Source organism: Caloenas nicobarica, chromosome 10, assembly GCF_036013445.1.
Source record: "Caloenas nicobarica isolate bCalNic1 chromosome 10, bCalNic1.hap1, whole genome shotgun sequence".
Classification (NCBI taxonomy): Eukaryota; Metazoa; Chordata; class Aves; order Columbiformes; family Columbidae; genus Caloenas; species Caloenas nicobarica.
Window position 1 is genome coordinate 14,901,256 of NC_088254.1, and position 23,727 is coordinate 14,924,982.

The following is a 23,727-nucleotide window of genomic DNA, read 5'->3' on the forward strand; positions in this document are numbered from 1 at the left end:
ATTGAAGTGTCCAGTGGTCACAAGCAATGCCTGTTAATGCCTGTCTCCATCAGAACCATTACTGATAGTTACATGCCTGTGCATGAAACTGCACTGGGTGACTTTCTCTCCCATGCACAACAATGGAAAAAGGCTTTCACAAAAAAAGGTTGCAGATGTTTACAGCATACCAAGCAAAAATTTCGTGAAAAATCCCAACAAAAACTAGATTTTTTTTTTCTTTTTTTAAAAAGCCTTAAAAATGACAGCACTGCAAAGAATATTCAAGCAACTATTTTGTTTTGTATTGGAAGAGGGAGTACTTTGCACAAACGTCCAGATTCTGGCCAAAACTTTAAAATAACCTAACAGCTTTGGCATGCTGTGGTTAAGACGTTACCGTAAGTCTGACTTGGAAGACTAAAATGTTTCTTTTTTAAGATAAAAAACTAAGGAGAAAAAAAAGATTTCAACATTATTTAACATTATTCTGGGACTTTTAATTCAATGTTTTCGAAATTAGTATCTATCTAAGCCTTTTCTTTACCATGTGTTTTTCTGCAGGTCCTGGCTTTGATTTACAGAAAACTATGAACATCCTGACAGACTGTATCTTCTCTCTCCACCAAATATTTTCCATCAATTGTTATGGCATGGAAAAAAAAAAAAAAACAAACACTCTATTAGGAAAATATTGTATGGACCAAGTAAGATTCATTTGCTTCCAGGAACAAGATGCTCAGAGGGGAGGGGGGGGGGGGAAAAAAAAAAAAAAAAAAAAGAAGAAGAAGAAGAAAAGTAAATGCTTCTTAAGTTGAAAACTGAATGATCAGGAGAAGGTCAGAATTCCTCTGTTTTGTGACTGGTTATGAACCTGAAGCCTTGTCTGGGCTAAGGATCACAAGTTCTTCCAGCTGCGCTGCTTCGCTGGAAACAAAGGGACGGACAAAGGCTGGAATTGGTGCTCAGATAGTTTCAAACAAGGGTCTTTTTACCTCATTCAAAATAATCCAACACTACACTGTCATCCTTTAATCGAGTATACAATGTAACTGGGTGGAACATTGATCTGGAATATCCGACTCCTTTTTCCTTTGACTTCTACACGAAGTTTACCCCAATTACTCGAGGCCAACGCATAATTTATGGGGATGTAAGTGTGTAGGTATCATATGCCAGGTTTTGCATTTGAGCTTAGTTTTACCCTTCTTTTGCAGGCACAAGGGAGGCAAATTAATGGATCAAACACAGCCTGAACGGAGGGTGAGGCGTGATGCTTCCTGTCTTTTCTCTCCCATTTCTCAGTGAAAAAGGGGCTAAAGACAGTCTGCCAGTAGGTGAGCCTTGATGCTCCACAGAAGAGAAAAGCTAGGTTAGATGTGCCAGTGTTTTCATCCTGACCACAGACCTCAGCCGTAACAGACCTTAAAATACACCAGCTGTCTGTAGTTCATTTGTTTTCACCTGTTTAAAGTACTCAAACTACTTAAGAGATTCAGCACGGACGACTCACAGCAGCAGCACTGTCAGACCTGATAGTTTATTACACTAGCAATTATCACAGAGCAGATCTTGTCTTGATATTTCTGTATCAATAGTGATCGTTATACCCAGTGTGGGACTAAAAAAATTAACACACTGGCCACAGACAATGCAATACAATCCAGAAAGAGAAAATACCAGGTGCTAAACAAATAAGATTAAGTACAGATTTAGTGCATTTGCTAAATATTTTTTATTTCATTTATGGAAGTATGTTTTATGTGTTGCATATTAGTTGTATAATACTCACACCACATTGCATGGTCTGAAAGAAAAGGATATAGAGTTTATATCAGAGTGATCACTTGGCAATTGGAAAATAAATGAAAACGATCCTTTCCATCCTGAATTTTTAAACAGCTGTGACTTAGCACATTCCCAAGAATCCAGAGACAATGCAAAGGCCAGGGGCTTGCTACTCTCTAACTGATTTGAACAAAAGTGATTTTATTACAGGGTAGAAAAGCCTTAGCAAATCCAATTACTGCTGCAGTTATTTAATTTGCTTTGCAGATTACGGTTGAACTACCACTGGAAATAAGAACAAATGCAGTGATGCTGCCACTTATTTACCCAAACATTACTGGGGACCAATTCAACCCCTGGCTAATCCCATTCAACTCTGAAAAGTCAATGGATATGTAACAACCACGAACACCAAGCGGGCAAGACTGGGAAGGCAAACTAAGACTCATGAAAGAAGCCCCAATTCAGTATTATATGCCCTGAAAAAGGCACTCAGGCAAGACTATGATGAGTAACAATTTGGACGGGAACATAAAAAAACACCGAAATTCCACATAAGGCTGTCAAAATCAAAAACACCCCTTAGGACTGTGCTACAGTTTGGAGGTATTAACATTGTGGAGGAGCATTGGGATATCACACAGGAGCACCATGTGATTTTGAGAAGTGGAGTAATACAAATGGGAAGAAATTCAACATTACTAAATGCATAAGCATGCACTTGGGGACTAATAACAGTCATAAACTACAGCAACAGAAATGTGATGCAACTTTGTATTACTAATTGGAAGATCACACAATTAAAAGCTATTTTTGCTATGAACTGGAAGATCTTGAGTCGACAACTGAGAAAAAGTCAGGCTGGTGTACGTATCAGGTGATTTAGGATGCCAGCAGGATGCACTATACAGAAGAGAAGTCTGCTGTATCATGTGCTGCCAGTCAAGATAGGAAATATCATTTTCACTACACATCACTACAATTTCATCTGGAACAAGAGTGTATAGTGCCCATGACCCACATTTTGAAAAGCTAAGAGAAAATACAAACAAGTGCAGAGAAAAGACATAAGGATAAAGAATAGAACGCGTTGTGAGAATGGAAGTGTGAAGAAGTGGGCTGGTTTCACTGCGCATAGTCAAGGCTGAGAGGACTCGTCCTCCTTCTGGAAAGACATCAGAGCACTGGAGAGAGACAGAGACCCAAGGCAGGAAAACTCCTGCTTGATCTTTAGTGAAATATAGTCCAAGAACACACTGGCATAAACTTCCCATAAACTAACGAGAACTGGAAATTAAAGAGGTTGTTAAGCATGGGAAAGCAGTGAGGTTTTGGAAGAGCTGGAGAGAGGGAAACCAGATCACTAATATAAAGTGGAACTTAATGTGATACTTGGCAACTGGGTGCTCAAAGATCCAGAAGATCCTTTTCATCCCATGCTCCTGCTTTGCAGTGCCTGCTCCTGTCATACACTGCTGACGTTGTAACCTAGCACTGACACGAGTTCATGCATTCGCAGCTCTGCATTAGCAACATACATCCCTGAAGGGTTAGATCTCTTTAGATGTCCCAGAACATGCAGCAAGCCTTTCACTCAAGCTAAGCGAGGAGCTGAAAGCAAGCTCGTTTGACCTGCATCTTCCTGAAGAGACATCCCATATATCAAGCCTGAATTCAATTATGTTTGGAATTACCAACACACAAGTTAATCTCTTTGTGGAAGAAAACACAAGAAAACACCCTTTCATTTTCATAGAGCGATTTACACACAGTGTGCTCTCACTCTTTGGAGACAGAAATTAAACTGAAATATTTTGCCTCCTACAGCACACTGAAGTATATTAAATCCTATCAGCAACAAGACGGGAGGTTTTCCTCTTCTTCCAAAACTGCAATTCAGTAGGACATCAACAAGAAGTTCATATCCGTGTGCTGGTGTCTGCAACCCATTGCACGGACTTGATGCGAACCACCTCTTAGCATTCATAATCCGTGGACAAATGTGATTTATGTTTGTGGTATACGACTGCAAAAGGGCAGGACAACTCATGGTTTGATTCACGCCAGCAGGCGCTGTCACATCGCGAACGGTCTCTTCAACCACTGCAAGTGCCAAGGTCAACCAGCCCAGTTCATGAGGGTGTCTGGATGAGCTCCACTGTCTCCTCCTTGGATTTTTCAAAGGTAAATACTCCCATATGTAATACTGAGGTTGCTAAATGTTTTTCTCTGTAGTTCAAAGCAATACGCCAAGACTTGTTTGCCAGAAAACCAGCCTCAAAACAGAATTTATCACAAACACTGAACGGTCTCCACTAACACCACCACTCTGAAGACTTACATGCCTAAACTGAAATTACACATTTTTATACCTAGATCCTTGCAACTCGGTATTTAAATAGAAAAGCACTAGTTGGTGTTTTATAGAGGTGCAAATGCTTTGTGTTTACCTTCTTAAAATCAGGCCACTTTTTTTGGTTTACCAGATTGCAAACTTTTGGCCCCAGCTACTGCAATTCTGCATTACTGACAATTCCAACAGCTCTTTGTGCCAACAAAACTGAGAAAGGTTTCACATGGCAAAATGGAGAGGCCCTGAGTAACAACAGCCGATTTCTTGATATCAAAAGCTTCTCAAGATGAGACTGAATTGGTTACCCCACTAAAGTTCAGCCTGGTTTTGTACCAGTAAAGGAACCTGAGCCTGGTTTTCAACTGTCTTGCGGGCAGTGCGTTGCCCATCACCTCCAAGGGAGACAGATACACACCTGCTGGTGGCCAAGCCTTGATATAGCCAGTGCAATGGACAACAGCGTACTGGGCTTCGCCTTCTTTTACTGGGCCAAGGCCATTCCTAAATGAAAAGGAAACACAAAAGTATCATGTAGACTGACATGCAGAATAGCTTTATGCTTTTAAACTATGACTACTAATGATTTACTAATTTTTGCAAGTTATGTTAGAAACAACCAACCGCCAACCTAGAATTCTGCATGTCAGCTCCATTCCAAAGCTATTCAGGCTGTATCTGATTTCCATAATATTTATCTGAGAAAGATATCGGAGCTTATTTCAGAGACGGAGCTGGTTAAGACAAAGAAGCCGAGTGACTTGCTCAAGGTTTGCAAAAAGACCCAGCGACTCTGCCACGGCTGAATTTGGTGGCGAGTTCTTGTCTCCTGAGACCCAGTGCTGTTTTATGCTGTGTGCTAATGCAGATGTTTGTCCAGGTAGTTCTCCCAAATTGAGCATTAGCCTGGTGGAAAATGAGAGTGCTTATGGCAACTAACTGCTGCAGTAAATTAAATAATGGTACCTGTATCTTTTTCTCATGGTGGTTATTCTGTTCAGAGGTAAATGATCCAGAGGAGCATTTCCACACCTGAAAGTAAATTAATATTTGAAAAGGCTCAAAAATGAATACAAATACCCAAGAGAAAAACGCATCTTAAGGTGTTTATCAGTATATATTAGTAGACAATTATGGATACTTATTTCTGACAGAAAGTCGCAAATTCATGTTAGTAGACACTCCACTGTTTGCAAGAACAGACTATTTACTCCATCAAGTGAATTTATTTAACACTTGTTCGTGTATGTTTTGTGATATTTCTAACTATGTCTAACTGCATAATTTTAACAATCCATTTGAAACTAAGGGTAAAAGCAGTTCATTTTCAATGGAAAAAAAGGAAAAATAACAACGAAAGAAGTAATCATAATCACAAAGAAAGTTCACACTATTTGAGGCCCATTCTTCCCACGAGGTTTTTTTCAATAATTCTTTTTTTTTTTTACTACCAATCACTGCCAAGGAGAAGGAATGAACAATTAAAGTAAGGTTCAGAATTACAAAAACAACGGGTCTACTGGCATGTATAAAATTACTCTCGTGCACTGGAGTTTACAGAATCACGGTGCTAGGAAATAACTGCAATCTCAAATGTTGTTTTAAAAGCTGAGGAACAACTGTAAACAGCACAAAGAAGTCTTCCTCACGTGACCACTATGTGCAGCTTGGAGGAAAAGAAAGCAAAGTTCCAAGTGTCTCTCTGCCAGGCTGTATTTCTCTCTCCCCAGTTAAATGGGGAAAAGGAGCAACGGCTTTGAAGTCTAATTTTGCAGGTATGAAATATATAAACCCTTCACGAAGGCACCCAGAGCCATACATTCAGCTCCCTCACAACTGGAAGAATTCCACCACATAACTGCAGTACAGGGATCTGTTTTGATGTGTCAAATATTTTGCTTTGCCTGTTTCATTCCATAACAAATTCTGCATCATCTGTTTTCAACACATATATAGGTATAGGCTGCAGATGCAATTATGTACTTTCCCATCCTAACCACACAGAGAAATTTATTGCAGTAGCAGCAGGCATTTCATCCCATTAGCCCTACGACAACACAAGTGCCCACAAGCCCCAGTCAGACCCACTGGGCAGGCAGATCTCTTTAAAGAAGCCCAAGCAATGCAGAAGTTGGGAAATTGCAAAATAAAAACCCTCTAACAATTACTCATTTATCTAGCATCAACCGGCTGACATTTGGTTAATTCATACCAGGCTTAGGTTAATTCCTACATGGCTGGCAAGTTTGCAACTGAATTCCTGTTTGTCTTCAAGATTCTTTTAATATTATTCGTTTGCTGAAAAAATACACAGAATTGGGCTTTCATTACACTTGCGAAAGCTTTGTTCCCAAAGTACTGATTTGAATAATTTGACTAGAAGAGACAATGGCTTACATTCCAGGGGTGAAGCTGTCATGAAGTTCTCTGGGGAAAGCATCCTATACCCCACATTGACAAAAATAACTGCAACACACAAATGAGGTGCTCTTTTGTCATTCATTAAGGAAGACAGGTTTCAATTTTACTTGAGTTCCAAAAGCAAGCATTCTGGAAACGCTTAATGGGAGCATGCCATTCCAGCTTTGTTTTTTAAGCAAGGCCAAATGTCTGAAGTCTAATCTGAGACAGGACTGGAACCACCACAGGAATACCAGGTAAACATGTACCTCATCCTGCAAATGAAAGAGCGCCTTGATCCCATGCACATTCTCATTGAGGACTGCTGACCCTCCTTCTTCACTGTCCCGGTCTTCAAGTCCAGGATTCGTCCTAGAAAAGCCATGGAGAGCAACTGATGTTCAGTACATAAATTTAATTCAATCTACTACAAACTAAGTTGACACTAAGTTCATAAGCTAAACGCCATTAACCCAGCCAGGGGGAAAAAATACCAACAAAAAATCTTGATCCTGGTTCTCACATCAGTTATGTGCTGGCTTAACTAATGATTTCAGCAAAGCTGACTCTGAGTCATAACAGTGATGGCTCTTTTCTTGCTTGGCCCAAGACCAACTTCCAAGGCAGGGTCAAATGTCTGGAGGCAGAGAAGACAATGACAGCAAGCATAGCTTTTTGACTTGATCTGTTTGTTCCACTTTTTACCAGAACTGCGGATAAAGCAACATGCATCATTCCCCTGAGAGCTGCTTCTCTTTCCCTGTGCTCTCATGTCTATCCAAAATGCTCTCACCATATCACCACCTCACATACTCAGAGCTGCAGCAATGGTGAGGAACACATAAGACCAAGCTTGATGAGATACAGGATATGTCACAACAGCACTTGTGGCAGGGCCTTTTCATAGCTGATAAAAAACTGACACGTCAGCATATTTTTAAAGTTAATTTTCAGCTGGATCAGTGAGACGACCTGACTCACCACATAACAACATGAGTCTATGCAAGGTCCATGGCTGGACCGTGCTGAGCAGCGTAAGCTGAGTAGAAACCTCAGAATCTCACCCCACGGACACAGCGCTGAAAAGCGATAGCAGCAACTAAGTCACCTCGAGACACGACAGGATGGAGGGAGCGTTGAGCTGACACTCTTACAGTAAGTTGGGGCAGATCTTTTTTAAAAACCAAAGGTAGCAAGGCAGTAACAAATTAATCTTTCCATTCTCCTGAGACAAAACAGAGGCAGTGGTTGCTGCAATAGGTTCAGATCAGTGATGGCAGGGTCCAGGGTATCACCTAGAATCCTGTTGTGTATCACCAAAGAACTAACAGAAGGGACTACAGCATCTACAGCTCAATTGCTAACAGATGACCATAAAATGTTACACATTAGTAACACAGACAAGAAGTGAATCACTGGCCCAGATCCACAATGCTTCAGGTCTGGATGCAGCCACAAAAGTGACAGTGGGCAAGAGAAAAGCAGTGGAATAGCTGCTGGACAATGAAATGACAGCCACCAGTGCTGGTGACACACAGCCATGAGCAACCCTGCATGTTTAAGGTGGATGCCTTTCAATAACTGAAACTACATAAGCCTAAGTCTTTACTGTGATATAACTAGTCAAGTTTACAGCAATAAGATACCACACTCTGTCTGTACTAAGTTGAAGAAATTGTGCAGAATATATTCAAACTCTCCCTCACCAGATTTACTTAAAAGTCTCTGTCCAAAATTAAAGTTCTGAAACAACCCAACTGCCGAACATTAATTTCAAAATTACTGTAACTGAAAATACCTCCATCCATGAATGGGAATAAAACCACTACAAAACAGTGTATTAGTATTTTAAGTAAGGAACTAGGCAGCAGCATTTTATTCTTAAGGTATACTCCAGGAAACTACTTCTGGAGGAAAGCCATCCTTGTCGACAGAAGGTTAGATGTCATTTGGTGTATCTTCAAGGTGCATCTCAGATGGTTAAGAAGTTAGCGAGCCTGGGAACAATCCCTAAACACGCTTCAGTTCAAAGCACTGGGCTATATATTAATATTGATGTATGATTCAAGTGTGAGCTGGAAAGAAATCACACCACCGTATTTCCCAGCTCAGTTACGGTGACCCTGTGCTGAAGGATGGATCTGAAGTTCAAACACACTCCCTGTCCCTGCACCACAGAGTCCATCTCTCTGTCTCAATTTCTATAGCCAAAGCCACGGGCTATTTACACATCCCTTCAACTAATCACACAATTTAGAGAAATAAAATGTCATTAGGCAGGAGGCAAACTGACTCTCAAACAAAGGCAATACATGTCGAAGTAAATTAAGGCATAATATATGTGCAGGACCCAATGGCTGTCCAAATAAGCATGCAAGCCACATCAAACCATTAAAACCTTTTTCTTTTTGGATACAATAACTTTGTCATGCACATAAACAAAATTAAGAGTTCTTTTCTGTGCACATTTTTTTTTCCATTCCAAAAGAAATTCTTGAAGTGACACTAATAATCAAAAAGCAATGACAGTAAACGTAACTCAGACAGCTAACAAATTTCTCAGCTTTTATCATCCAAGAGCATCTATAAAAATATGCTTCACAATTACGTGGCTGCCAAACCTAAAACTGCTGACACGTGTTCCTTTGGCATGGCTGGAACCCCCAACGACAAAAGTCATAGTTTTTAAATTTAGCTTTTTGTTTGGCAATGTCTTAGAAATATGTACCAGATAACAAATAGTAGTCTAAATTTTGCCCTGACTTACAAAATCACTGCAGGGGGTATGTGGGGCTATGAGTCAGAGAAATGTTTAGTACATAGACATTACGACAAACCTCTCAGCAGCTTGTTCCAATAGTCCATTCTGCGTGTGTTAACCTTGTAGAGCTCTAACAATACAGTGCAGATTTTGATAAAGAACAAGCCGTTTGTATCTCATATTTTATTAGAAGCTTATGATCAAAATATATTAAAAAGAGGAAGAATTATAGGTGAACAGGTTAAGGACAAAGCCTTCTCTTTAGCTCAAACAAGCCTGTCATACGCCTGGGATAAGAGGGATGTCCTAGGACACGGCATACCAGGGCTCACATCTCAGCTAGACCTTTTAAGTTAACAATACCAGTGTCACCAGGTGTGTGGAGCGTATCTGGGAGAGTAAACTGGGAAACAACCCTCTGTGAGGTGGTATGTGACCAAAGCTGCCTGCGGCACAGGAAAATACTAGATTTTGGGAAAGGAACAGTTTAATACCCCCAGGTCCTTGCAGCCTGTGTCTGCCCACAGTATTGCGTACACACCGCTAAGAGCTTTCTCTGGAGAGCTCTCCTGGTTAACGATGGCAAGCTGGATACAGCATTACCCCTTTTTATTTTCCTGCTAACTGCTCGAAAAGCCATCTGCATTTCTAGATCTAGACTGACGGCATTCAGTTTTCACCACATAATTCTAAAGAACTGCAGAGAGATGAGAAATGGTGAAGTCAGGACAAGCTGGAGTTGTGCCACAGTATTTGTCATGACTTCTTATTGCTGTGACCATCTGCAACTGCGACAGTACAATGTCACCTGGTCTCAAGACAAGTCGCAGCTGTTTCTCCCCAAGCTCCCCGCCTGACTCCGAGAAGGGAATGTACAAACACAGCTCCGCTTCTGCCAGCGTGGAACTGCAAAATCATCTTCTACCTGCTTTAATATCAACTACAGTTCGCTGCAGCTGCTCATGTGATGGACCTTGGCAGGTCCCACACTGCAGTCAAGCAAACTGGCATAAATCTCAACTTGGCATCATGCAGACAGCTCAATTCAAGGGGGTGGCATGCTTTGATGACAGCTGTGACAGAACCATAACATATTCATACCTCAGTGTGTTCCTGCATCTTTTACACTGGTGCTGCTGCTACCTCGGTGACAAACGCTCATTTAGGTTTTTCCACAGGAAACAGACACAAAGTATATCTGATGTAAAAGTTGGCAATTATATTGTTATTAATAAGAAATATTCTAGGATGCTCCGAGAGCTTCTGCTAACTGAATAGCACACGTGCATTTTTTAAATTTCTTCTTCTAGTTTCTTCAGAAGAACAGTTTTAACAATTCAGTGCCACCACCTCCCTTATGAGCTTCCCCATAAATCGGTAATTGCATGTCGTTCATTTTCATATTAAACTTTTCTCCTCTTCAGCTCCAGACACAACCCACAGATACAGCAAGTGCACAATGTGTCTCCGTCACACTGGTATGTTATTACCATTTACAGCAGCTGCACAACTCAGAGGAAACCAGAGTTTACTCTGCTGCAAAAGAGAAAGCAAATAAATGAGCAAAATGCTTGTTAAAACCAGCACATGTATCCCTCCTCTCGGTCTGGGTATAATTGACAATTTGTTGAAATCTAGCCACTACGGTCCCCATTCAGAAGCCAGTATTGCTTAAACCTGAAGTAAACCAGTTGTCTTCTGGGCAGGAATCCACCATGCGACCCAGGAACCTGATGTCAGGCGTCATTACAGAAAAGGGCTGTAAGAGGGGTCCACAGAGGTGAGGACAATGTGCAAGAGATTCATTATTTGACTAAAATTAGAGGAGCCACATAAAGCTCTTCCCACTGAAGAGATTAGTTAGTAACAGATTCAGGTACTGAGGATACATGGCAGAAATATTCCCTTTCTGTTACTCTGCAGTGGGTTTTCAAAGATAGTCTAAAAATGTTCTCATAATGATCAAGGGGACAAATGTTCATATTGGCACCGATACGCCCCTTGTGTGTGCAAACAGTGAACAGCCTATGCACGAACCTTCCCCTTTTGGATCTCCACTTGCTACTGTGAATGTTCAAATACCTTTCCTGTGCTTGCAATGTTTGAGATGAACCTAAGCCAAGGATGAGCCCGTGCCTGCTGAAGTTCATGGGCTTTCAAATCTGCGAGTTTGGCTCAAATCCATCTTTACGCGATAGCGCCAGCCTGCTAGAAAATTTGTTCCTCCATGTAAAAGCACTGCATGCTAAGGTTTAGAGCCTGGTAATGAAACACAGTCTGTTGTTTGTTACTTTTTTCAGTTGGTTTTTGTCTGTTTGTTTGGTTTTGGTGGTTTTAAAACTCCATAAGGTTCGACACTTAATTCTACCACAAATGCCTTCTCTGCTGGATTTCCAGTTCCTAAGAATCCTACAGTCTCTAGTTTGAAAGAAGGGTTGTTACATGAGGGCATTCTGCAAAAATTTCAGTGCAAGTTGAAATAGATGTCTCTAAAAACAATCATACAGTTTTCACATCCTCTTTTGCAACAAAAGTCTACTACCTGTTTACAAAGATCAGGAGAAATTTGGTTTGGCCTCATGCCCACAAAAATACTGCTGGCAAAGTACATGATACAATTTTCCATTTCCCTGTAACTCATCAGTAGATGGACTGCTCTCTTTCACAGAATCTTGGACCTAATAGGGAAACAGGCTGAATTAATATATGGAGCCTCATCTTGCCCTCAGTACCTTCGGCAAGCTTTGTGCTGTAGTTGATAGTGTCTTATCTTAAAAAGAACAAGTTAGATATTTCATAATTATTCTCAGCCACCAGATTGTCTACATATTTCTTTCCAGGCAAAATAAAATAGAGGATAAACTAGGTTTAGCTTGGACAAGATAACAAAAGATGACTTTGTGCTCATCAAAAATACTCCACAGGCTACTCAGGGAAGACAAACAGGACACAGCAACAGTGCACCTAAAAATCCCTATGAAAACGAAAAACATCTTCATCTCACTATAAAAATGGAAAAAGCAAGACAGGATGCAGGAAAGCAAAAGGAAATAATTTTTTAAAAAAAAGTAAAGTTATGGTCAAGGCTCTAATGCTTCTGGACACAGCTCCAAATATAAGCTGACCCTCAAACTGCAGGGTCAGAGAACAAAGAACTTCTTCTGTGGTGATGCTCTCTATGAGTACGCTAAGTCTTTAGAAAGATGCACGTTTTCAGCTAAAACTACCGGCTGCCAGCCCACCACGCAGAAGTGCAACACTGCACGTGAACTACTTATCATTTGTAGGGAGGCAGAACAGAGAAGTCGTTACCGCTCCTGAGTGTAGTAGCATCAAAAGCCAACTCTGCCACTGCACCTTGGGATAGGAAAGATGTGCCTGAAGACAGCCACGGCGGCTGGACACCGACTCCACAACGGTTTGTACCAATATCAGATACAAGGCGCTGCTTGGGATAAGCAATAAAGTTCCAGAACAGGAAGTGAAGCTCTTCTTTTTTTTTTTTTTTTTTTAATTTTTCATTGATCGGTTTACACATGTGCACTGAGTACAACTGAACACTCGGCTTTATACCAACTGAGGTATTCAGCTGGCAGATTTCCTCTTGAAAACAATAGATGCATTACAAATACATAAACAAAATGTCTTCAATAAGATTAAGTAGCCTAAATTTGACCAATTTATGTTAAATTAATCTTGATAAGCTCATGACAGAGCGAAACAATTATTCTGCATTAATTCAACAATTAAAAGAAAATTTAAAAACTTTAAAAATTTATATCCTTACAATTGCAAGGAATAAAATTGTGTCTCATGTTAAATGCAGCTCAGCAAGTGCTTTGAGCCCTATTAATTTTAATAAGCATACATCTACCCTGTGGATCCCAATATAAAAAAACCAAACTACAGGTGATCTAAAAACACATTAGGAATCAAAACGGAAATGTAAAACCGCAAACACAGTATTTGAAGACTCTCTTTCCAGGAATTCACGTTTACGTAAACCAGAAGCAGCTCGCAATATAGAAATAAAACAATATACACATTAAAAACCAACTAAACAAACAACCCACACCAACCATGGTCACATAGTTCTTCTTCCAACATTCTGGGTTTTATTATTTACATAAAGGTAACGTTCACAAAAGCACAGACACATCTACCGTGTACATACACAGTCCCAGTCCTGGAAGCCCAAGTCTCTGCTCTATAAATAACAAAATATCTGCTGTAGGGTTGGTGAGACCGAGAGCAACCGCCATAGCACAGAAATGCACTGCTGGTCATCCAGGTGTCCTCCAGAAACAGAGCGTCCCTTCAGCATCACACCACCAGAGACAGGAACTATGTGAACACACCAGACGATACAATCCCAATAAAACTGCACTCACAAAAAATGCGTCTCTCTGATCTCTCATTGAGGGAAAGCAAACACATGAGCAATAAGAAGAGCCTGACACTCAAAACAGAGTTGGACTTAACGCCATCCTAACCTCAAATTACAAACTAAGGGCAGAACCACGTGAGGAGCACCAGTTAACACTGTGCACCCAAGATCAGCACTGATTTTCCAGCATGTCTTTCACTCACACCAGAGGTTACAGAGCAGCTCCCACAGGCAACGCTGCTAACCTGTTGTTTATTCTACCACCACTACTTCATCTTTGCTGAGTCTTTTAAATCTATGACAAAGAGACGTGATAAAATTTAAAACACACCGAGAGGCCACGAAGAATACACAGTTCTAGAAAGTAAGAGCCTGATGAGGTTGTTTTTACAAAACAAATTTGCTAACTTGTGATGCTTAACTCATTCACCAAAACCCCTGCTCGTCCACAAACAACCCAACGTGCAGACACCGGACTCCCGACACACCAGAGGCTGCATCACCATGTGGGACCACTGCCATGCCCACAGAGATGCAGATGGGCTCCTAATAGGTAGCAGGCTTTTCTCTTTCATACCGGGGATTAGTGGTGTACAGATAGTTTTAATTCGCATGTGGAAAGGGTCTGTTCTCCAGGCTGTCTCTCTGCGTTCTGCCTGGAAGGTGTCTGGTAGCACAGCTCATCCCTTGCTGGTATCACAGCTCGCCCCTTAGTGGTTATCACAGCCTTCATGGACCATAATCGCAATTTCAGTCCCTGGCTTACGGGACATGGGAGGAGTGGGGTGGAGGAAACACGTTCCTAATCCTGCGGAGATGGTTGATGCAATCTATATCTTTCCTGATATTAAAATCAGGATCCTATCAGACCTTTCAAGGAGAAGGTCAGCAAGACTTTGTGGGAGGCAGCACTGTGGTGGGAACACGGTCTCCCCACACACACGTCCCACCCTTGCTGCCCAGCTGGTCTTATGGTACAGAGACGATGGGACCTCCCCACCAGACACTGCACCCCACCAGCGAGGCCGTACAGCAAGCCAATATATATACTTCTGTCCACTGCCATATAGGATTTTGTGCCCTGGCCCAACTTTTCCAGAAGAACAAAGCCACAGGTACACTGGTACACCAATATCCCTTAAGAATACAGTACAACTGTAACATCAGTCAGCTTCACACAGCCTGGAACAAAATCAGGGACCACACAGGACCTCCAAGCTGTCCTGGTAATGCACACGTATCAGCCGAGAAGCGTGTGGCGTGGCAGGGATAAAATGCAATTGCTCCTGCTCCAAAGCCAGCAGTGCCTTCCACCCAAACGTTAGATCGCTTGAGCGCTCACAGCCTGGGGCTTCACTGCTCTCACAGGCTGGTTCTATCATGCAGCAGGAACCCTGCATCCAGAAACCCTGCCCCACTGCACACACCGCTGCATTACAAAGCATCGCTAGTATATGATAAACAAATATACCAGTATGCGAAATAAATAACTGGCTCCAAGCACGTACTTCCTGTTGGCAGACATTAAAGCAACTTTCAGAGGAGATCCACACTGTTTTAAAGATGAGGACACTGAAGCCCAAAGGTGATTTCTCTTGCCTGCAGTCAGCCAGCAGCGGAGGTGCAGTTAGGAATGGGGTCCAAGCTACATAAGCAATATGAGTTCTCAACACACTGCAGCTGTAGATGAAAATTCTTAATATTATAATCCCCAGTGATACTGAAAGTCCATAAAAAACTCATGACAACTATATGCTTATAATGGCATAATCAGCTTAAATGAGAAATAAACATGATGATGCTTCCAAAAAAAGGACTATAGGCTGCGTGGCTGATTCATCTTTCTTTATATCCAGTGATAACCTCTTGATGTATAGAACCTGAAACAAATTTGCCCAAATAGGGAAAAGAAATCTCACTTGAATTGAATACTCCACTTTCATGATGCTACTTACAACTAAGACATGCTCTCTACTGCTCATTTTTCCCTCTGCACTCATGAAAAAATTCCTGAACTACCTATCCTGTAACGACGGCTAATGTTCCACTTATAAATATAAACCATCAAAGCTCACTTTCCTCACTAGGCTAGCTTCTCAGGGGGACTATTTGAACTTCTCTAAATATGTTAAGGTTTACATCATCTAATTGCAAAAGGCGTTGTATAAGCATTAGAGTCAAGTTATGACATTCTTACAATAGAATGAAGAGTCGATCCAATCAACAGCAAAGTTAAAAAAATAAAAAAAGAAGTAATGCAATTGAAATGTAGCTATTTTTAAATATCTGTCTGTCCCCTACTTACCAACTGGAGACACTGACCCACAAAGGGGGAATTGAAAAGCTTTCTCACCCCCTCTTGTTTTTCAATAAGAAACCCCTCACGTTACACAGCTGTTTGCTTAATACCACTTGTTCTTATAAAAGCCCACGAGGCCAAAAGGTCTCCGTTGTGCCTGCCTTCATGTTTGACTAACCAGTCTGCATCATGTAATTCTCCACAGTGTTGGGCAAATATGCATCATTTTAATTAAATTAAAAAGGAAACTATGTGAGCTTTTGAGCCTTGCTATTGAGTTAATTTTAAGGGACTATCTGGAGGGATAGTGTTACAGATCACATGCAAGTCTCTCTGCTGATGGACCTGGAAAAATTGTATATAAAAAACCAAGCAAATAATTCAAAGCACATGTTGAAAGTTAAGTTATAATGCACACAAAAAACCAAAACCCACAACATTTTAAGGACTAAATGTATTTTGAACTCTCAGCAATGGTTATCTTACATATGGGAAACATTCAGTATACTAAATAAAGTAGCTTATAGAAGCCCATACAGATGTGTAAGCTCTCCTTAGACATAAATACAAGAGCATCTATTTCCATTTCCAGTTCCCTATCTGTAAAACAGGATGATGATCCTCTCATTTTTCATCCTTGCATTATCCATATAAACTTTAGCAGCAGAAGCTTTATCTTGCTATAGGTTTGCATAAGTCCTGCCACAGCCACATTCTGATCTCCGCAGGTACTTTCAGGCCCAGTCACTAACAAATGTCACCAAGTTCACGGTTCAATGAGCTGGGCAGTTGGGGCAGCACTTCTCTTAGAATTATCAGATGTATTCGAAGGAAAGCCTGAGCTGGAGAAAATTCTCATACTAAGGTCTGCTGGTGATCCAAAATACAAAGAACTCCTCAAAATACAGAGCAGACTTTCTATAACTAGGAAAAGGATAGAAAACCCCAGAAACAGTTACTCCAAAGCACCATCAGCAGAGACTCCCAAGGCAGGACAGTTATCCAAAGTAACTCTGCAATACGTAACTTATTCTTTTACCATTCACAGCTGCATAATAAATCAATACATAAAGGTTGTAAGTAGCTTTTAAATTAAACTATTTGTTTCACTCTAATGCTCAGCAGGAAGCTTTACTGAAAAACACTTCTGCCAAAAAAGCTCCAACTCCTGGCATTCTGTATTACTATTACTTCATTATCAAACTCAAATAACTAGCTTATATGCTTTATTAGTAAATACTAGTATCATCTGGTTCTGAAATTTGGTTGTGATCTGTTCCACATCAGCCGGTGACACACCATGGAATAATCCATTAGAGGAAACAAATAATGACTGCAAGATGACTTAGTGAGATATTTTGCTGGGGACAGAATTGAATTTTAACACATGAGGAGGGAGATAGAGGGAGGAGAACAAAAGGCCCAAAGATGCTGTCTGGTTGTTTTTATAGGCTACTCCTTCAGTTCAATTAAAATAAGGTGTGTGGGGCAAAACATCATGTAGTTTTAATTATATTTTTGGAGACTCAAGACATCTAGAAATTACATGGAAAAAAAGAAGAATATTTGATGACATAAATTCGGATCTAAGGCAGTACAATAGAACAGATAAAACCATGGAAAACTGACGGTGGGCCAGGTGACCAGGCTGGTACGTGCTTTCCCCTCTGTGCAGCTCTGCAGGGTCTCAGCGAGGAGCACGTGGGTGCCGTGGGCTCAGCAGGCGGGGGAAAGGCCAGGAAAGGACCAGAGACTCTGGAAATCCTGCCTCTGCTGTCCCAGTATTAATAAATAGGAGAGCTTCAGCTCAGGAAGGAGATGACAGCAGCATGGGATAACTCAATTATTCCCTTTGGAAGCAAGTGGACACTCGGGTGGAATATTATCACTCCCAGGCACCACTCCTCCCTCTGCCTCCCTAGCCTGGTGCCACAACTCACCACGCAATAATAAAATGTTTTAGTGCATTGTACTAACTTCATTGAGACAACATAACACTCAAATTAGGCTAAAGGAAATTCTCGTTCTCCACAGGGCAGATGTTAAGGGTAATACTGCACCCTCTCAGAATCTGTGGAGTTCCCATCAAAGCAGTGAAGCATCTGAGATTTACAGAGGGTTGCAAGCAGGGCCAGTGCCAAAAGGCTCCAAGAGGCACACAAACTGCTTTACTGGCAATGTGTTAACCAAAGACGCTGGTCAGGTACTTGTGACACATTAGTGTTTTTTAAAGGGGGAAAAAAAAAAATCACTAACTCCATGTATTTCATCATTTTTAACAAAACAGAGCAGGTTGAATAAATATTGAACATTAAAAAAACCTACCACCCTTGAAACCCAGCAACTGAAAACGATCCAGTCAAACATCTGTGATAACAGACCTAAGTATCCGGCGGTTTCTGAGAGAGAAACTCAAAGTGAAGACTGAATAGAGACCACAAAACCCACTTGCACATGCGTGCCCAAATACCTGAAAATTCACCTTAAGAGCACTCCCTAATGCTAATCAGGTGTCATAAGTCTGTCCCAAAGTACTAGGCTAACATTGCTTCCTTATTTTGGTAAAAACATGTGGTGACCTCTCTAAACCACCATTATAATTACCAAAGTAATTCAAAAAAATGCAGCTTATTATCACTAGTTTTCCTTCCAGTACTATCCACCCAAATGGAGTGTCTCAGCAGTGGGGATACCACTGGGTCACTGTGTTTGTGTAGGAGTTGCTTTATGAACTGTTTCATACATAGCTGGCTTCTCCCAACATTTGGGATTTTTTTTCCCCCAGAAATGGCCCAAGAGACCAAAGCAAAACAAACTTCACTTGGAATCAGCCAGAGAGATTAAATGTACCATATGTTTAAAATATGATCATTTTAAAGTACCTATTTTTTGAGAGCAGACTGGGTTTTTCTTATTTCTCTGGTACTGTCCAGTGTGTCAAAGAGCAAGAATGGAGCTCTAAGGCCTTAAAATCCTGTTTCTCACATAAACAATACAAAAAGCCGAATTCTACCCTCTGCATTGCCCCTGTAAGATCAAGGGACCACAGTCGCTGGTCAGCCACAAATGAATGAAGGATTTGTTTCATTCACTTCAACTGAAAAACAGGGCGACCCACTTGCAAAGGAAACGTTAAGTCCCTTATGTGTAATTTAATGCACAGAGTATCTAAAGCTTTCCTTATCTGCCTTCTAGAGAGCCCAGCACAGCCACAGACTCAGACGGCTCTCACTCACCCACTAAGCTTTTCTCTTTTGTCACCTGGAGTTGGCAAACCGTGCTGGATCAAACTGAGTGACGACGGAAGAGAAGCTGAAGACGTGGAGGCTTTGGGCATCGCTTGTAGGCACGTGCCAGCGAGATGGCCAAGATGCAGATGCTGTATAGACACAGCTCCATTGTTTCCTAAGCATCTGCTGCACTAATTCCTTTGCTTCTAAAGAGAATGGGGATGGGAGAAGCAGAACATTCATTTCCTCCATCCTACATGTGAAAACCCCACCAGCTGAACACACTAAAGCTGAAACCCCACAAATTCCTACGCTCGGCACTGCCCAAGTTCAGAGGCCATCTCTGGCTGGCACTGTGACCGTCCTGCTATGAGAACAATCAGTCCACAAAAATGTGGACGGACTTTTTTATTTGGAACAATGGCACAACAACGGGCTGGTGTGTATGGAAATTCTTACATCTGAAACATCCTCTTCACTCTCCGCAATGCCGGTGGGACCACATAACTTCACTGAAAAACAGGTATCACATGCTAATTTGGTAGTTGTTAGCAATAAGCCAAATCTCTTCCAAGATTTCACACTTAAAATAGGAAAAGATGCCTTGCCAAAATTGGATTTTCCTACAGGAAAACCAGACTGAAACCTGAAATATTAATACTTCATTTGCATGAATCACTCACATTCTACACATGGCAGTATGTTTCAAGAATTGTCCCCTCTTTTTCAGGGGACAATCTCAGTGTTGAAGCTTCTGTTTTCAAAAATCTCTCTGTTCCCCTCCATTGCAGGTGCAATAATCCTGGCACAGCTGTCTCCAGCCTCTGCCCTTCTAAGGAATAAATTGGGGGGGGTGTGGGTGGGTGGAAAAATCCTATAAAATATTAAGAGCCAAGTTTCAGACAGTCCTGCAGAGACATAAAAAGATTTCAGGACATCTCGTATCATGTATATGGAAACTTTATCTCCTGCCCATCCTGCCTGCTTTGCCGTGTGGTGTTTACTGGATGCTTGCTTGTCTTCCCTCTACAGGCTGCGATGTTTCATGGACATTCAGTGGAAACAGCTGATGATGAACCAGTTTTACCCTGGGGTAAAAAGCACAAGTAGCTAGTAACTCTCCCTATAAACAAAAAATTATACAACTCATTCCCTACCTGCCTGGAGGCTGATGGTCTGACTGGGTCAGTCATCCTGTGCTTAGATGTTAAAATCTAAAATACTGGGATCTGGTTTTAATTCTCTGTACTCTGACTTCCTAAGCTGCTGGGCTGGGCACGTTTCAGAGACGGGTGGTTCTTTAGGGTTCATGTACTTAAAAGAGTTCACAAACAGATGTAAAAAAAAAAAAAAAAAAAGAAACCAAGTGCTGTCAGTGAAACAGCCCTTTACACACAGACTACCTTTCCAATGCACAAACCTCAGATAAATGTGCTCTTCAGAACCAAAGCCTAGAAAACAGAGTCCCAAAGGAGCTTTACCTACAGCTCCTTGTTCTGTCAACTGTCTCAGCAAGGACACACTTCTCTGAACAAAAGGGGTTTTTTTCTTTTTTCTTATCTTTTTTTTTTTTTTTTTTTTTTTTCCAAGGAGAGTTAAGAGCTCTGGGTAGAAAAGCATCCGTCTGTGGCCAAGTATCTTAATTTCTACAAAAGACACAGGGAAGACAGAGCATTTGAAAACATATTTTTTCTATACAATTTTTGGCACCAATAACCATAAATAGACTTTTTAGCCTTGTAAAAAAAAAAAAAATAGGCCTATCAAATTTCCACCTGAATGAGAAGCTCCCTGTGTTGCTAATATAATGCAGAAGTCATCCCATTCATTAAATGTTTTGATAATATATTATTTGTTCATTACATATGAGTTTTACTGTTACTGATGATGACATTTAGCGCATAACAGAATTACATTTGCCAAGGCTGAGTTTCTGGTCATGCCTCAGGTTAGCCTTTGAATTTCTTTGGAGAATTCTGCACATGAAGCCAAATAGGAGTCTCATCCAGCTCTTCTCCGTATCAGTTACGGTTTCCCCTAAATCGTTCCTTGAGGTCAGAGTTCAGTGGTCACGAGTTAAGAGCCACATCTGCATTCACTGGCTGGCTGTCCATATGAGAAGAATCCCTTTTCTTCTATGAAAAACTGTGCAGAAATCAGAGTTGGAAAACTGACATGGAAGTATAAGAGAAGCTCACAGCACAAGAAGTCCTGCACTGATTTTCAGGAAGACTATCTGTTATAGAGAGAAGCTATTCCTAATCTTTCCTTTCACCTGGTTATTTACCATTTGTTGAGCGCTGCCCATCTGTTCAGTGCTGTGGAAAGCTTTACTTTGCTTCTCCACTGGTCTCTGGCACTGCCCTCTTTTGAGTTAAACACTTATTTTTCTCATTTTTACAGATAATTTGACTCTATCTACATCATCTGGGTTTTGTGGCTCTGTCTACAAACTGTGCTTGGTAACAGAAAGCTTTGCAGCCAGGCAGAAAACTGCGTATGCTGAAACCATGATTGCAAGACAACACATTATTTGAACGTTCCATGAGATTAGTTCCCCAATCCAAATCTCTGCTTGTATAACATGGGAGTGATATTTCCATAATATTCAGGAACCACAGCAAATTGTCACACTATGGTCTTTTCTTCTAAAAAGGTACCTATCAGCTCAATTTCTGCTGTGGTCAGTCACTATTTCCATCATAAATTTCTACTTTTTTGGACTTATAAAATACAGCAATAAAATATCATGCCAAGATTAAACTTGGCATACAAGTTCTGTCCAGAAGTAACCTCAATTAATCTTTCTCAGCTAGCAAGTAAATTGACTTAGTCATTTTTAAGTCACTTGAAAATGAAAGCTGTAGAGGTTCTGGTTCTCATCACTTTCCTGCAGTCACACGTCTGCAGTTTAAAAACCCCTTAACGACTCGGCTAAAACAGTTTATGAGGATACCTGAATGTCCTGAGGAGGCTTTGTGCCACGGATGGGATTACATTTGCTGCTCCCTGTCTCACCTTAGCTATAGAGAGCGAGGCTGAAGAAAGATGTCATAGCTGGATTACTATGTGCTGTGCTGCTTGGGGCTCAGAATCAAATACAATAAACTTGGGTGTTTCCCATTTGGACCACTGGAGATGTTGGCTGCAGGAACAGGGACCTCACAGCCTTGACAAGCTCATCTCAGACACACCATGGAATCACTTGGAGTTCTTCCAGGCAACCATACAGAGGTACCTATATTCCTCATTCTGCTCTTTCATGAACTGCTTATGGAGAATTAGATCAGTAGAAATCAGTCTGGCAAAGTGTTCTGGAACACTATATTTTAACAGAAGGACAGTCTACTGCAATACTTGCTCAGTCATTTTTCGGAAAGTGTAGCAGATGTATTCTTCACAAGTCGTTTTTCTTTGCACTTAAATCTAAGTTCTGTCGGTTCCCTGTGCCATTAGAAATTTGTTGTCCGCAGCTGTTCAGAGGCTCTCGCTTGCCTTAGGATTCCACTGTGCTGTGTGTTATTCAGCCTCTCACAAGTTCCAACCCAGAACCTGCATCTGAATCCAACATCCATCAAGTTTCATGAGTGCATCCTAAGGGGAAAGAGGTCTTTGTTAATGGATCCTACTGTGGGATCTGATCTTCCTCCATATTTGAAGTGATTTGTTTTCCCATCTGCAGATTTTCAAGAACAAAGAGGGAAAATAAATTATTACTCTGAATATCTGGCCCATTCTGATTAATCAGGCCAATGACGCATGTAAAGACTTCTTGGGAGCTCTATTTGTTGCTATCATCAGCTGCTGTATTTTCTAGAGTATTTCAAACCGTACATATACTTCACAGTTCAGCTTTCCTGTTACCACAATGTGTTAGCAATTAATGTGCAACAAACAAGCAGACAATTGTTCCATTTCCAGGGAATAAAATCTCCAGGGATCTAAAATGGAATAGAAACTATCTATCCTTCTCTATATCCTGAGAGTTAAAAATAGAGCAAGCAATTCACTCTGCAAACACACCATGGGGTTTAGGCCATAGTTAAACAGCCACTTCAATTTGGCATATGGTTTTACTGTTCCTGAAGTCCTGTCCTCTCCTTACCCTTAACTATTCACCCCTGGCTTCTCCTTGGTGTTAACACAAGAGTTCAAGCAACCATATGACAAGGAGGGCCAAAGAACTGGCTCTACCAAAACCAATTTTTTTTTTGCTTAGCTTAGTTCTCAGCCTTGATGTGACTCACTGTAGTACCACACAGATGCCAAAGGAGGAAAGGGTGAGATGAGGTGAGGATTGCATAAGCTGGTGTGACTGCCAAAGAAACGCTCATGCAACCACAGCCCCAGTCCCAGTCTTATTCCTGGGGGCAGAAATGAGACAGAGAGCCTGCTTTCTCCACCAGCTGCTTCTCCATCGCTCCCCTTTGGCAGTGGCAACTCCCAAGTCCTTGGGGTCTGGACCAGCTTCTCTGGGTAGCAGGATTGCTAAGAGGTGCTGGGAAAAGCCCAGCAATGCAGCGCTAATGATCA

The 23,727-nt window shown here is 41.2% G+C and overlaps 1 protein-coding gene across 2 annotated transcripts in view; it reads right to left on the minus strand.

Moving 5' to 3' along the window:
* The window catches only part of ARNT2 (aryl hydrocarbon receptor nuclear translocator 2), a 102,669-nt gene that overhangs the window by 37,269 nt on the left and 41,673 nt on the right, over positions 1 to 23,727 (minus strand). For both annotated transcript variants that reach the window (XM_065641771.1, XM_065641770.1), the window contains exons 6-8: positions 6,787 to 6,889; positions 5,084 to 5,149; positions 4,536 to 4,621 (exon numbers count right to left, since the gene is read on the minus strand). In XM_065641771.1, the coding sequence (XP_065497843.1) occupies positions 4,536 to 4,621; positions 5,084 to 5,149; positions 6,787 to 6,889 (255 nt within the window). The remainder of the gene's footprint in view (positions 1 to 4,535; positions 4,622 to 5,083; positions 5,150 to 6,786; positions 6,890 to 23,727) is intronic.